The sequence below is a fragment of the Megascapheus bottae genome, chromosome 13 (assembly GCF_031878675.1).
Source record: "Megascapheus bottae isolate mThoBot1 chromosome 13, mThoBot2.hap1, whole genome shotgun sequence".
NCBI lineage: Eukaryota > Metazoa > Chordata > Mammalia > Rodentia > Geomyidae > Megascapheus > Megascapheus bottae.
Genome location: NC_143521.1, coordinates 58,917,321 through 58,931,562, shown reverse-complemented (window position 1 = coordinate 58,931,562; position 14,242 = coordinate 58,917,321). Strand labels below are relative to the sequence as shown.

Sequence of the window (14,242 nt, the reverse complement as noted above, 5' to 3'; positions counted from 1 at the left end):
CCACTATCCCTGACAGAATCCCTGCGTGGGTAGAGGCATAGCGGGGTGCCGGGAGGGAGAGTGGGCTCAAGAGCCTGGAAGGCCTGTGGGCTGGCTGACCCCCCGGCCCCTGGAGGACGTTAGGAGGCCCTTGGCAGGCCTAGGGACAGGCGCCATTATCGGAGCACCTTCTTCCTTTGGCAGCTTGTGACAAAGAGAAGCATGGAAAACAAGGGCTGGGCTGTCAGGCTGGGCTGTCGCCTGCTGCCCTGCCTCTCGGTGCGTGCATGCATGCAAGCAAGCAAGCACGCATGCAAGCAAGCACGCCTCCTTGGGCTTCCTGGCCAGCAGGTCGTGTGCACCTCTGAGAGGCCCTGAGATGGGACACAGACGCCTTGTGCTGTGTATACTCGCTCCACACCACTTTAATGCGGAGCCAGTTCAGGGTGCATTTGTTGCAATAAGAAACAATGCTACTGAGGAGGAGGCTTCCTGGGCGCCTCCCCGAGGCTGACCCGGGGACCACCCTCTGCGTCCTCCTGGCCTTCTGCGGTAGGCTGCGGGCTCCCAGCTTGGGGTCTGCAGCTGCAGCGGGGGCTCCTGGCTGTCGTGCCCTGGTCTGGCCTTCCCTTCTGCCTCGACCTCACAAGGGAACCATTGCTTTGGTGTGGACTCCAACAGAGCCCTGCAGCCCCAGTACTCAGCTCCGAGGTTTCTGGGTTGGGGCTTTGCAGTGGTTTCCAGGGTGTTCTGTGGTTGGCTGGCTGGTGTGGCAGCGAGAGCAGGCAGTGTGAGGAGCTGGGCGCTGGCTTCTGCTCTGAGGCTCCAGCTCCCCACTACTGACCACCAGCTCAGGGCAACAGACAGACATGGGGCAGGGCCCTTCCCCGGGGAGCGGGCCTCGCGGGTCTAAAGCATTGATGCCTTCTGATTTTCCTCCCATAGAGTTCTTTGAGCTCATTTCCAAGGCTCAGAGCAACCGAGCCGAGGACCAGCGAGGGCTGCTGAGGAGGGAGGACCTGGTGTTACCTGAATTCCTCCGCCTGCCTGCCGGCTCCGCGGAGCTGGCCCTTGCCGCCCCAGCCCCTGCCAAGGGCTTTAGCAAGAGAGCTACGGCTGGCCACAGCCGGGGGAGAGTGGCCCAGCGTGGGGACAGCTGGGAGCCAGCCCCAGACCTCAGTGACAGTCCAGCTACCAGCCCTGGCTCAGCCCAGAGTCCCGGCTCGGCCCCCAGCCCCCTGGAGCCCCCAGGGACCACCCAGACAGGGAAGAAGCCCCCGGGGGCGCCCCTGAGCCCCTCCCCGGTGCAGGACGGCACCTCACAGGTGTGGAGGAGGCTGTCTCCAGACGTGGAGGCCGGGGGCATCCAGACTGTGGAGAACGAGCACGCGGCCGGCCTGACCCTGGTGGGGGAAGGGGACATCAGCAGCCCCAACAGCACGCTGCTGCCCCCCGGCCCCCAAGGGCCCCCCGGACCTCCGAAACCAGGTACCTCCAGGTTCTGACCTGCCCACGGCCCTTTCTGCTCGCTTCCCACACCCCCACTGCTCGGTGGTCCAGGAAAGGGACAGCTGTGTTCCCGCCCTGCCCTTTTGTGGTACAGCCTCTTCTGCTAAGTTTCTGGGGGCAGCAGCCAGGGGCTGAGCTGCCAGGCTGCCCTACTGCAGGGCTCAGGCGGAGACACCGAGCTGCACTGGGCGGCAGGGGGAACATGCCCGAACCCAGGCTTAGCTACCGCCGAGTGACCTTCAGAGCTCACGTCACATAGCGGTGTTTCAGTCTCAAGACGGAGCTGTCACCAAGTGTCTACTGGGCGAGTCAGCGGGCCCTGTGTCAGCAGAAGGCTGGGGCGCCCGGCCTAGTCCCTCTGCCGAGCGATGGCAGCGCTGGCCATGCATGGTGGCCAGGCCAGGCACTGGGCAAGAGCTGATCTTCCAGGGTGTCCAGGAATTTCCGGACGAAAGCATGGAGTTTAGTGTGTGCAGGTGAACAGCCTGGCCTCGGGCAGGAGTGCATCCTCCCCTTAAACCAGGGTGAGTCCTGCTCCCTGGTCCTGCCTGTCCTGCTCGGGCTGTCCCGGGTGGACAGCCCCGAGCCCTGCTCCGTGGAGCGCCCCATCTCCGCAGAGCCAGAGCCTGACGGGCGTGCTCTGTGCCCGCACACCTCTGGGCGTGGAGGGGCTGCGCTGGGTGGCTCCCAAGAGCCCTCCACGGAGGTCTCCCCCCAGCTTCCTCAGGGGCCTCAGGCGTCCGTCCTCTCTGCTCCTCTGTGGCCCCTGTGTGCAGTTTCCTCCTGTGTTCTCACCTGTGTCCTCTGAGAGTAATAAACTCTAGATCTCATCACTGACTGGCTTCCAACTCTTTCTTCTTCATTTGAAATTACATTTCCACTTGAGCAATGTATAGATGTCCCTCTTCCCTGGAGAGTACCATGCATGCCTGGGAAATTAAATGGACTTAATACACTGGCTTATTAAAAAAACAGACAGACATTCACTTGGCAAAATCTTTGTGCAGCCCGCAAGTGCTGGCTGCACCCAGCTGTTGCCAGGGTAGGGGCCGCTGGCCACAGGGCAGTGGGGATGGGATGGTCTGCATGATTTTCCTGCCTGAGGCTCCCTGACCCGGCTGTCTGCCTCCCCCCCGGACCCCAACTGGAGCCACCCTCCCACCTGAGGGCCCCCACTGAAGCCCCCCATCTGAGACCCCCACCCGAGGCCCCCACCTGAGGACTCCACCCCAGGCATCCCCACCCAAGGACCCCCACCCGAGGCCCCCACCTGAGGACCCCACCCCAGGCACCCCCCCAGGACCCCACCCGAGGACCCCACCAGAGGCCCCCACCGGAGGATCCCACCCCAGGCACCCCCCCTGACGCCCCCACCTGAGGATCCCACCCCAGGCACCCCGCCCCCCAAGAACCCCACCCGAGGATCCCCACCTGGCTGCCCACCTCTACTTGTTCCTGTCACCTGGCATTTCTACGGCGGAGGTGAGGGCAGGAGCCAAGAGCTGAGCTCTGCCCTGGGGCCAGGCGTGGCTCTCTTTCCCTTGCTGGCCCTGTGCCCCTCCTCTGGGCTGTGGCCAGCTTCTGTGCAGGCCACACCATGTCATTTTGCCAGGGCCACTTTCCAGCCATAGGGGTGTGAGCAGGGATGGCGGCCCCCGCCAGGTGGCCTGGTGCCTTCTTAGGTGCTCAGGGCAGGGGGCTGTGGTGCCAGCTGTGCAGGTGACCAGTTCCCGGTGCCATGCAGACCTAGGGCCTTGACCTCTGTCCTGGGGTGACAGCTGAGGGGCTAAAGCTGTGGCCCCACCCCTGCGACTCCCACCACTGGTGCACGGTGTCACCAGACACTGTGAGCACTGACGTGTCTGCCGAGACCAGGGCCTCCTGGGAGTGTCTGCGGGAGGGCTGGGGAAGGGAGGCATGTCTGCCATGAGCTTGTCTGTCTGTGGGTCTGCCATGCCTGTGTGTGTCCGATGTGTGTCTGGGTGTCTGCTGTGCCTGTGTCCTCTGTGAGTGTGTCTGTTGTGTGTCGGTCTGTCACGCGCATCTGTCACTGAGTGTGACTGCATGTCCGTCCATCTGTCTGCGCATGTCTGCACGTGTGTCCTTGGCTGCTTGGGGAGCGCTCTTGGTGCCGCCTGCTCTGCTGTGAACCGGTCCAGGCACCACCTGGCCTTGCTCTCGCAGGGTCTAGCAGCGGCTACAGTGTTCTAGGGACAGGCCCTGGGTGCAGGGTGAGCCCAGGAGACCTGCAGGCGGGCATGGGGGAGCTGCTGCAGCCCTGCTCCTGGAGGAGGAGGTAGAGATGAGGTCGGAGGTTAGAGCTGCAGGGCAGCCCCTATCCTCGTGGCCAGCAGTGGTAGGGGGGGGACGCGTCTGCCGGGGGGAGGTGGCATCTGAAGCCCTCCCTGGGCCTGCTGTCTTTACCCGGATGTTTTCTGCTTACTGTAGCCTCTGAAGGCCAGGCTCCGCTCCTGCCTGAGTTGGGGGCCAGTGAGGTCCTGCAGCCCCCAGGGTGTGCTCACGCCTATCCAGGGGTGCTGTCCCTGGCTGGAGGCCTTGTGTTTCCATTCAGGGGCCCAGCCTCGCCAGGCTGCATGGACCTTGTCCCCACAGGCTTCCACTGGCCACCTGCAGGGTCACCACAGACACCGGCCCCTGCCAGTGGCCTCTCCTGGCCAGTGGCTGGGTACAGAGCAGAGCCCCCCCCCCAACACAAAACGCACAGCCCCGTCCCCTGCAGTGCCTGGGGACACTGTGCCACCAGCCTGTTCATGGGTTCTCAGAGCTGGTCCACTGTCTTGTGCCTGCTCTGGGTGCCAGGCCTGGCTGGTGACAGCCTGTCCTGCTGCATCCACCGCAGTGTCCTCAGGCCCTCCAGGACTGGCTCCCTGGCCTGCTGCCTCCTCGGAGGCGTCTCTGGCCAGCAGCCCTCTGCAGGGCCCTCTGCAGGCCGCTTGCAGGGTCTCCTTGGGGACCCTGTTGCTGTGTGTGCCCACCATGCAGCCCTGGACTGCTGACCTCTGCTGGCCATGAATGTTAGTCCAGCCCCACCCCATCACGGACCCTGGAAGTCCTGGGTGGAGCCTGGGAGGCGGGCCGGGTTGTCAAGTCACATGCGGGAAGCCAGGCGTGGATGGAGCTTTCTCCCTGAGAGTCTCAGCCAGTGCAGGCCTGGGCCTCGTTGAAAATCGGGGGAATGGGCTGTGGGCAGAGGCCTGCGTGGCAAAGGGCAGGTTTGGGGTCTTGGGGCACAGGGGGGCGTCTGGGAGGCCGAGGAGGGGCAGGCGCCCCCTCCCTGCCCTACCCCAGCCTGGGCCTTCCATTGCCTGGAGCCCCAGGGCTGGCGATGACGACAAGGGCTCGCCAGTGCCTCCGAGCAGCCTTGCGGGACGCCGAACCTGTTGGTGGCTGGGCGAGCGGCCCGAGCGGTGGTGGGGCCTGGAGATGCCCACGGGGAAGAGGGAGGGCTTCCTGGTTCTCGGGATCCTGCCGTGGCATCTGTGGAAACTACCCGGGAACGAACTCGGGAGGGTCAGCTGAGGGCCAGCCGGGAGCCGGGGCTGCCCCATGGCGGCGGGAGGGAGGGGGGCAGGCCCGGGACGCTGCAGGCCACTCCCTTCTGGCTGGGGCTCACTGAGGAGGGGGACGGGCACCTGATGGCACCTCCAGCCCCCGAGCCTAGTGGACAGTAGGGGCCAGGGCTGGCAAGTCTGGTCCAGGAGCCCTAGAAGGGTGTTTGTTGAGTGACTAGAGGACTGAGGACAGGGAGAAGCTTCTGGTCTTGGCTGCTCCCTGTGCTAGTTCTGGGGCGCTCGTGTTGCAGAGTCTAGAGGGACCCCAGCATCTGCTGCCTGGGTCCCTGTCCCCTGGGCCCTGGTTAGAGGACGCGCTGGGCACCCTCAGAAGGGAGAAGCCAGTGGCGGCCGGGAGGCAGGAGGCGAGGTGCCGGCTTTCTGGCCTGGATGCGTCCTGCAGCACTGCGGGGGCCGTTTGCAGAAACTTGAGTCCAAGTGTGAAGTGGGGTGAAATGGGCCTGGGGGTCTGGGAGGAGAGGCAAGATCCCAGAAGCCTGGAGCCATGTCAGGCCCTGTGCCTCGGTGGAAGCATACCCGCCTCACCGTGGCAGCTCAGAGGGAGCTGGGGAGGGAGTGGAGCAGGACCCCACCCGGGGTTCTCACCGTCCCCCTCCCCCCGCCTCCTGTCCCTCATGGGCTCCACCAGGGGCTGGCCCCTCCCATCCTGTCCTTCTCATCCCTGGGGCCTGGTCTGAGGGGAGGGGCTCTCTGCAGCCCCCGGGCCCAACCCTGGCAGCACCGGGCCAGGCTGGGGGCACCCGGCCCCTCAGAGCCCAGCCAGGGCCCATCCCAAGTTGAGAGTCTGCGGGGCTCTGGGGCTGCACCACCTGACACCCCCCAGGCTGGCCTGGGGTGAGGTGGATGGTGGGGTGCTGCGGGGCAGGGCGGGGGCTGGCGGTGCGGGGCCATGGTGGGAAGGGTGGCAGGGCCTGCCCTGAGGAGTTGGCAATGACCCCAGGAGCCAGGCAAGGCGGGCCCTGCTCCCAGCCTGCACCGGGGCAAGGGAGGGGCCGCGGGGGAGGCAGGTGAGGCACGGGGTGGGGGTCCCTGGGAGGCTCACTGGCTCCCAGCCTAACCTCCCTACCATCTGATCACAACGGCCATGCCCGCTGCCTCCTCACAGACCTGGCCAGCGGGTGGCTGGCACCCTGGGGGACCTGGAGCCCAGCAGGAGGGCATCAAGGTGGCACCTGGTGGTGGCCGGGTAGGGCACTGGGGCAGAGCAACACAAGGGCAGCAGGTCCCGGGAGGCTGGTGCAGGGCGGGGCGGGGCTTGGGCCCGGCCTTCCCTGGCTGGTAAAATGCCTGCTGGGCTCTTGAGTGTGGCCTGGCTCGGCAGGCTGGGGACAGGTGCTGGCAAGCCTTTCCGGGGTCTGTCCAGCCCTCACCTTGGGCCCTTGCTCTGCTATACAGCCTCGCCAGCCTCTCAGCTTCCTCACCAGCTGGCGCTGGATGGCTGGCACTCCTGGCCACCGGGGGAGCCTGGGCATGCTGGCGGGTTCCAAGAGGTTTCTGAGGGGTCCTGGCAGCCGCCTCTGCATCTGGCCTTCCTGCCCTGCCCTGGCCCCGGGGGTCTCTGTGTGCTCGTGGCTGTGGTGAGTTCTGGAAGGCCAGATGGGTACAGCCTCTCTTCTCCCGTGGCAGGGGGCAAGGACCGTGGCAGCCGACACCTCCCCGTTAACAGGATCATAGACGTGGACCTCGTCGACGTGGACCTGGTCACTGGCCTGGCACTCCGGAGAGTGAGGCCTAGTGGAACGCAGACGTCACACTGCTCTGTCCTGAGCCCCCTCCCAGGTGAGCCCTCCACACCCACCGTCAGCTGGCACCGTGCCACCTTCGTGTGAAGCCACCCTCGCCCCCAGCCCGCCCAGCCTGGCCTGGGTCTCAGACGGACAGCCAGAATGAGCCCCGGGGCACTGGAGCCGCCCCCTCCACCCTGGAGCCGGGCTGGAGTCGGCAGGCTGCCCCTGGCCTGGACCTCCACAAATAAAACATTTTGGAAGATCCGCCGCGTGTTGACCTTGTCTGTCCAGGGCCCGTGGTGACGCCAAGCTCCTGGGCCCCACGGCGTGCGAACAGACGGCCTGCGAGGCCTCCAGTCCACCGCCCTGGCCCTGGCCCTGCCCCTCTGCAGGTCCTTACAGGCTGAGCCTGCTCACTTTTTTTTTTTTGGACAGTACTAAGGCTTGAACTCAGGGCTCTGTACCCTGGCACCGGTTCAGCTGGCACTGTTCTAGTTGAGTCATGAGTCCACTTTACACTTTCGATGGTTAATGGGAGGCAAGCGTCTCGGACGTGTCTGCCTGTGCTGACTTCAAGCAATGAGGGCTCAGATCTCAGCTCCTGAGCAGCCAGGATGCCCCTGGCTAATCTGCCCCCCCCCCTCATCTAGGCTGGCCACGGGTGAGGGTCAAGCTTGGCTAGAAGTGGCTCCAGCCTGGGCAGTGTCCTGGTCCCTGGGCACCAGCCCCACTGTGGCACACTGGCCCAGGAGCCTGGCAAGGAGGAGAGTTGGGGTACACAGAAAACTTCCGTGCCAGGCCAATGTGTTGGGAAGGCCCAGTGTGGGGCTGCAGCCCCCAGCCATGGCTCCGGGAATTGAGGCGATGCCTGGAGGCAGCTCCCGGCAGTGCAGTCGTGCTCTGTCATCTGACCATGGGCAGGGCAGCAGGGCTGTGCCGGGTGCGGAGACCAGAGGCCACGTGTCCAGCTCTGCTCCTCTAGGCTTTGACAACCAGCCGCTAGGAGGTGGGAAGGCTTCCTGGAGGAAGCGACTAGCCTGGCCAGGAGAGGAGGTGAAGGGCCTGCAGAGGTCCTGGCCACCCCAGAATGGAGACGGAGAAATGGGGCCATCCAGTGGGGGGGGTGCTGGCCTGGGCTCCCCGCAGCACTCAGCCAGGCCTGTTCTGCTGCGCGGCTCTGCCTTCCCCGGTGCTGCTATCTGAAGCTGGTCAGGGGGCCCTGGAGCCGGCCAGGGCTGTCCATGTGCCCTAGCAGACTCCCCAGAAAAGGGAAGCTGAGCCGTGTAACTCACAAGGGCAGCTGAGCTGAGCCCCTCGGGAGCTGCCTGGCGGGAGAGGTGAGGGGCTGCCTGCAGGGCCCACGCAGGACAGCCAGGTTAATCATTGCCCTAAGGCCTTGACCCCACAGGTCAGCAGCCCTGCTCCGGCCTCCACCACCCTTGCTGCCAGCCGGGAGGAGCCATGGGGTACCGGGCCTGGGTCCCTAGGCCCTGCTCCTTTGCCTCCCCTGGGCTGTGTTCAAGTGCGCCACTGCCGCTGCCGCTGCTGCTACTGCTGCTACTGCTGGAGCCCCAGGCCAGTGGGGTGAGCGCCGAGCATGGTCTGGGTTCCTGGGAGAAGCCGGAGCGGTCAGGGGGGAGTGTGGAGTGGGCCAAGGGGCTGGCGTGGCTCAGAGGGGAAAGCTGGCCTGGTGCCTGGGGACTGGGCCCCGCTAGGCCTCCCTCGGGCTCCAGGTCCTGTTTGGCCTGCACCTTGCAGGCTCCCCGGACCTTGTGGGGCCACAGCGTGGAAGGGGAGGGGCTAGGGGTGCTTCAAGGGTCTCTAGCCAGTCCTATCCACGCCAGAACTTCCCCAAGGGGGCAGTTTGGCTCTGCTGGGACGTGCACTGAGCCCATTTGTTGAACTACTTGGGGAGTGTGTGTGCGTGTGCGTTTGTGCGTGTGTGTGTGTGTGCGTGTGCGTGTGTGTGTGTGCGTGTGCGTTTGTGCGTGTGTGTGTGTGGCCCAGCAAAGGCCCCTGGAATATTCAGTGTTTCTCAGAGGCTCCTCGGAGACACAAGAGCCCCAAGAGGGAAACTGAGGCTTGGCGTTGAGCCTGCCTGTCTGTGGGTGGGCTGGGGGAGGAGATGGCCCTCGCTGTACCTGATCGATCGCTCATCGGTGCTGCCAGAACCACACGGAGACCCCGGGAGCTAATGCCACAAGCACACCCAGGACCTACGTCATCCCCACGACCTCCGGGACCCCCGAGGCTACAACCACCCGGGCTCCAAAGGCCGGAGAAGAGGGGCCCCGAGGTGGGGGTCTCTCTCCTTTGCCCCACGGGGACCCCTCCAGCCCCCAGGGCCAAGGTGAGAGGGTTGCCTCAAAAGGCCACTCAGACCCCGTGGGTGGCCCGAGCGGGTGCGTATCCAGAGCTGGGGTGCGGGACCTCCACTCTGGGCCTCTTGGCAGTGCTCACAGAGAGCGGGCAGGCCTGCAGATTCCCCTTCCGCTACGGTGGCCGTGTGGTACACACCTGTACCTCAGAGGGACGTGCCTACAGGAAGTGGTAGGTTCTGGCTGGTGTGGGGGCTCAGACCCCAGCCAGGGGACCCCTGGGACTCCATGTCACCTGGCACTGCCCCTCAGGTGTGCGACAACTCACAACTATGACCGGGACAGGGCCTGGGGCTACTGTGTGGAGGCCGCCCCGCCTGTGGAGGGTTCAGGTGGGTGCCAGGGTGGGTGGGGGTGGCTTTTCAGCCCAGCTAGAAAGCTCTGAGTGAGCCAAGAGGAAGTCAGAAGTGACCCAGGGAAGACCCCTTCTGGGAGTGGAGGAGGGGCCTTGGGTAGCTGGGGACAAAGGGGCCAAGGTCACGGGGCAGCAGTCTCTCCCGGCTCAAGGTCACGGGGCAGCAGTGTCTCTCCCGGCTCAAGGTCACGGGGCAGCAGTGTCTTTCCCGGCTCAAGGCTGCTCTAGGCCTGCACAATCACCAGGGCCTTGGCTCCCTCTGGTGGTCAGAGTGCTGTGGTCACAGACAGCAGCTGGGGTGGCCACAGGCCTGCCTTCCCGCCCTGGTCACCGGGCACTCAGAGTCCCGGGGCACGTGGCAGTGCTGGGGGGGAGGGAGAGGGAGCCCTGTGTCCCTGAGGACTGGAACCTCAGCAAGGCGGGGGGCAGGGGGCAGCTGTGAGACTCAACAGAGGCCTTTGCCACGCCGAGGGGCTACCGAGGAACCCCAGGACTCTTCCCCACTCCTTACTGACCCTCCACACATCCCCAGCTATCCTTGACCCCTGTGCCTCTGGCCCCTGCCTCCATGGGGGCACGTGCTCCAACACCCAGGACCCTGTGTCCTACCACTGCGCCTGCCCTCCGGCCTTCACTGGCAAGGACTGCGACACAGGTGAGGGGCCTGGGGCTTGGGCCCCGGGGGGCTGGGGTTGGTCCTGGGAGGGCCCTGATGGCAGGGAGGGAAGGCTTGTGGCATGCAGGAGGTGGGCTCCCTGTGTGGCCTCCAGAGAAATGCTTTGACGAGACCCGCCATGAGTACCTGGAGGTGGGCGAGCGCTGGGCCCGCGTGCGCGGGGGGCGCGTGGAGCAGTGCGACTGCCAGGGTGGCCGGGCTCGCTGCGAGGACACACGTCACACAGGTCTGCGTGGCCGCTGGGGAGGGAGGCGGGAGGTGGGCTGTGTCCCAGAGTCCCCAGTAGCCCGGGCGGGACAGGAGCGCTGGGCTCCTCGAGGCCCGGGCTGAGCTTCGGAGCCGCCCTCCAGCGTGCCTGAGCAATCCGTGCCTGAATGGAGGGGCCTGTCACCTGATCGTGGCCACGGGGACCAGCGTCTGTGCCTGTCCACCAGGCTACGCCGGGCGGCTGTGCAACATTGGTGAGCCATGGCCTCCCGCGCGGCCTCCCCGCCTCGGCGGCCCCGCCGTGGCCTGCCTCACCTCCGGTCCTGTGCCACAGTGCCCGGAGAGCAGTGCTTCCTGGGGAACGGCACCCAGTACCGCGGCGTGGCCTCCACGGCCGCCTCGGGCCTGGACTGCCTGGCCTGGAACTCCGACCTGCTGTATCAGGAGCTGCACGTGGACTCGGTGGGCGCGGCGGCCCTACTGGGCCTGGGTCCCCACGCGTACTGCAGGTCAGCTCCCGGCAGCCCCAGGCCGCCTCGTTCTGGGGGCAATGTCGGGGTGCTGCCTCTCGGCGGGTGTCAGGACGGACGCGTGGGGGGGGCTGCCCGCCCTGACCTCCCTGCCTTGTCCCCAGGAACCCAGACAAGGACGAGAGGCCCTGGTGCTACGTGGTGAAGGACAACGTGCTGTCCTGGGAATACTGCGATGTGCAGGCCTGCAGGGGTGAGGTTCGGGGACTGGGAGCTGCCTGAGGGTCCCCCCAGAAGGGCTCCAGAATTGGGTGTGACACAGTGACCTTGGCTCCCAGAATCCCTGAGTAGAGCCCAGCCCCCGGCCTCTGGGGTCCTGCTGGCCCTGCCGGCCCCCGCGCCCCGCCCCGCCTGCGGCAAGAGGCACAAGAAGAGGAACTTCCTGCGGCCTCGCATCGTGGGCGGCTCGTCCTCCCTCCCCGGCTCTCACCCCTGGCTGGCCGCCATCTACATCGGAGACAGTTTCTGCGCGGGGAGCCTCATCCACACCTGCTGGGTCGTGTCTGCTGCCCACTGCTTCTCCAACAGGTGCGTGCTGGCTCCCCTGGCCGTCCTGCCCCCGATCCCCCCACCGCAGGGCGACGGGGGCTGGTGCCGGTGACCACGTCCCCCTTCAGCTCAGCCCTGCGCTGGGCACTAGGGATCCAGAACTCCCCCTGTAGGGGTTCCGGCGGGGCGAGAGCACCTGTGAAGGGGGCTGGGCTCAGACCCCCGCCCTCCTGGAAAAGTGGGTGAGGAGGGGTGCCCCGTAAAGCGTTCAAGGCCTCTCCTTGGAGAAGAGAACCAGGGATAAAACACACTGGAGGTCCTAGGGTCCCTGCAGAACCAGGGAAACGGAGGCACGGCCCATTCAGTGTGGGCCAACAGTGTCACCCACAGGGAGACATCAAGACTGGTCCAGGGAGGTGAGCCCTGTCAGTCCTGCAGAGGGCCAGGGGCTGTGTCTGGAGATGCCATCTGGAAGAGCCCCCAGCACAGCCTGGCGTCCTGTGTCGGCGTTAGAGGCGGTGTGGGTGTTAGGTCCAGGGTCTCTGGTGGCTACAGCACTGTCACCCTCAGGGGTCCTGTGGTCCCCTCCCCTGCATGGCAGTGGTTGAGTCTTCCAATGGCTGCAGACTTCTGCTCCTGCCAGGGCCGGGGCTCTGCTCCTGCCAGGGCCGGGGGCTCTGCTCCTGCCAGGGCCGGGGCTGGCCTGAGGAGAGGCCTGGGGCCCTCTCTCTCTGCCCTGCTGTCCAGTCCCCCCAGGGACAGCGTGTCGGTGGTGCTGGGCCAGCATTTCTTCAACCAGACCACGGACGTGACCCAGACGTTTGGCATCGAGAAGTATGTGCCCTATTCCCTGTACTCCGTGTTCAACCCCAGCGACCATGACCTCGGTGAGCTGGACCCCGTGGGTGGGGTGTCATGGGTGCTCCAAGTCAGAACCCTGATGAGGGCAGGGCTGGCTCTCGAGTCTGAGAGCTGGGGTAGGCATGGCTCGTCCTCCCCCTGCCTCTCCAGTCCGGCCCCCGACGACACGAGGGATGGTCCCCACTCTGCAGGCTGACCTCTGGCCTCTCTCTACCCAGTCCTGATACGGCTGAAGAAGAAGGGGGACCGCTGTGCTGTCCGCTCACAGTTTGTGCAGCCCATCTGCCTGCCTGAGGCTGGCAGCACCTTTCCTGTTGGGCAGAAGTGCCAGATTGCAGGCTGGGGCCACATGGATGAGAGTGAGTGGGCGGACGTGGCGGCTTAGAGGCCAGGTCCCGTGGACGGGAGTGCGGGGTGGGGCCGGGCCACGTGCACACGCGTGGCCTGGGAGTGGGGGCCGGGAAGTAGGTCAGCCTGAGCCAGCGTGTGTCCCACAGACGTGAGCGGCTACTCCAGCTCTCTGCGGGAGGCCCTGGTCCCACTGGTGGCCGACCACAAGTGCAGAAGCCCGGAGGTGTACGGCGCAGACGTCAGCGCCAACATGCTCTGTGCCGGCTACTTCGACTGCAAGTCGGACGCCTGCCAGGTGAGCGGGGACGGTGCAGCAGCGCTCAGGGGAGCCTGCGGGGCTCTGTGGGTGCCTGGGGCCGGGGGGGACCCTGGCAGGAAGTGTACCCATGGCACTGGTGACTGCACCCCAGGACAGGAACTTACTGGACAAGGCTCCATGGCCAGGGGAGATGCCTCCTCCATTGAGGGGGTCCCGAGGCAGAGGTGGCTCAGGGTTGCCAATTCCACATGAAGCTCAAGGGAGTGGTCCATGGTTCAGGACTGTCCACGGGCATCCCAGAGAGACCCACGCCCTTCCGAGGGGTCGGGGAGCCCTGCCCAGCCACCAAGGTGCTGATCTGCGACTCTGTTCCAGGGGGATTCAGGCGGACCCCTGGCCTGCGAGAGGGACGGGGTGGCCTACCTCTATGGCATCATCAGCTGGGGGGACGGCTGCGGGCGACTCAACAAGCCGGGCGTCTACACCCGCGTGGCCAACTATGTGGACTGGATCCATGACCGGATCAGGCCTTCCAAGCGGCCTGTGGCTCCCTCCTGAGGCCTCCCAGGGGGTGGCTGTCTGTCCATTCCCCGTGTCACCTCAGTAAAGATGTCGCCAAGAACCTGGCCCACAGAGCCGCTGCCCTGCCTTGAGCACAGCTGCCCCTCCCAGGCCACCGCCCAGGCCTGGCTGTGGGCAGTGTGGAGCTGGTGGATGCAGATCCTGCCACCATCCCTCCCCCCCCTCCCCGCTCCCCAGGACTCTGGGTTTGTGCAATGGAGGCCAGGGCCAGGAAGGACAGGGCGTGTGTTGGGGACAGACCACCTGTGCCTGTGTGTGGCAGGAGGGACTGGTCCCTCCCATGCAAATCAACCACAGGGGCCCCTGCTGCAAGCAGGGCGTGGTAGAGAAATGGGCCGGGGTGGGGCAGAGGCCCCTCAAGGTCTGGAAGCCCTTAGACCTGGAGCCAAGGCCAGAGACTCACCCACCCCCTGTCCTGCCCCCAGGGACCCATGGCCTCTGAAGGCCACAGCAGGTGGTGCCACATGCAGTGTGTCCACTCCACGAGACCTCTGCAGGCGGCCACAGGCCCCTGGTGCCGTCTCTCTAGTTAGGCAGTCTGCCTCCCAGCTCGGGTAAGGCCCCCGCCTCCCTCTGCTGCAGTCACTGCTGCAATGTCTGTACAGTACTTTCTCCTTTGCTTAGAATTCTGCCCGGGGCCCTTGCGGCTCTGGAGAGGGAGGCCCACCTCCGAGTGAACGCTGGCCACCGCTCAATGGCAGCGTGGCATCAGGAGGAGTGGGCAGAGGGCAGGCAGCCTCTCCAGC

The 14,242-nt window shown here is 65.9% G+C and overlaps 2 protein-coding genes across 6 annotated transcripts in view; both read left to right on the top strand.

Annotated features, from left to right (window-relative positions):
- Rgs12 (regulator of G protein signaling 12) overlaps positions 1-7,055 on the top strand; it is a 57,253-nt gene extending 50,198 nt beyond the window's left edge. For 2 of the 4 annotated variants that reach the window (XM_090343883.1, XM_090343885.1), the window contains one exon: positions 925-2,325. In XM_090343883.1, coding sequence (XP_090200009.1) covers positions 925-1,484 — 560 coding nt within the window. In that variant the 3' untranslated portion in view covers positions 1,485-2,325. Of the gene's footprint in view, positions 1-924; positions 2,326-6,707 lie in introns of those variants that run through there. The other 2 variants (XM_090343886.1, XM_090343887.1) reach the window with 2 other exon arrangements.
- A 967-nt stretch (positions 7,056-8,022) lies between these two features.
- On the top strand, positions 8,023-13,541 carry Hgfac (HGF activator). 2 transcript variants are annotated; one of them, XM_090343881.1, is made up of 14 exons: positions 8,023-8,392; positions 8,978-9,158; positions 9,262-9,358; positions 9,439-9,518; positions 10,074-10,196; positions 10,312-10,443; positions 10,568-10,678; positions 10,759-10,933; positions 11,059-11,147; positions 11,233-11,482; positions 12,191-12,330; positions 12,523-12,663; positions 12,802-12,950; positions 13,290-13,541. In XM_090343881.1, exons 1-14 carry the CDS (start codon positions 8,270-8,272, stop codon positions 13,470-13,472), a joined length of 1,974 nt encoding a protein of 657 aa, XP_090200007.1. In that variant the 5' UTR covers positions 8,023-8,269; the 3' UTR covers positions 13,473-13,541. The 2 variants fall into 2 exon arrangements, with proteins under 2 accessions (XP_090200007.1, XP_090200008.1); XM_090343882.1 differs by having other exon boundaries at positions 8,024-8,392; positions 8,978-9,104.
- Positions 13,542-14,242: the final 701 nt, after the last annotated feature.

Coding starts and splice junctions, on each gene's coding strand:
- Hgfac (XM_090343881.1), top strand. CDS start 8,270: ATGGGGTACCGGGCCTGGGTCCCTAGGCCCTGCTCCTTTGCCTCCCCT. Junction 11,148..11,232: donor CGATGTGCAGGCCTGCAGGG/GTGAGGTTCGGG, acceptor CTTGGCTCCCAG/AATCCCTGAGTAGAGCCCAG. Junction 12,951..13,289: donor GCAAGTCGGACGCCTGCCAG/GTGAGCGGGGAC, acceptor ACTCTGTTCCAG/GGGGATTCAGGCGGACCCCT.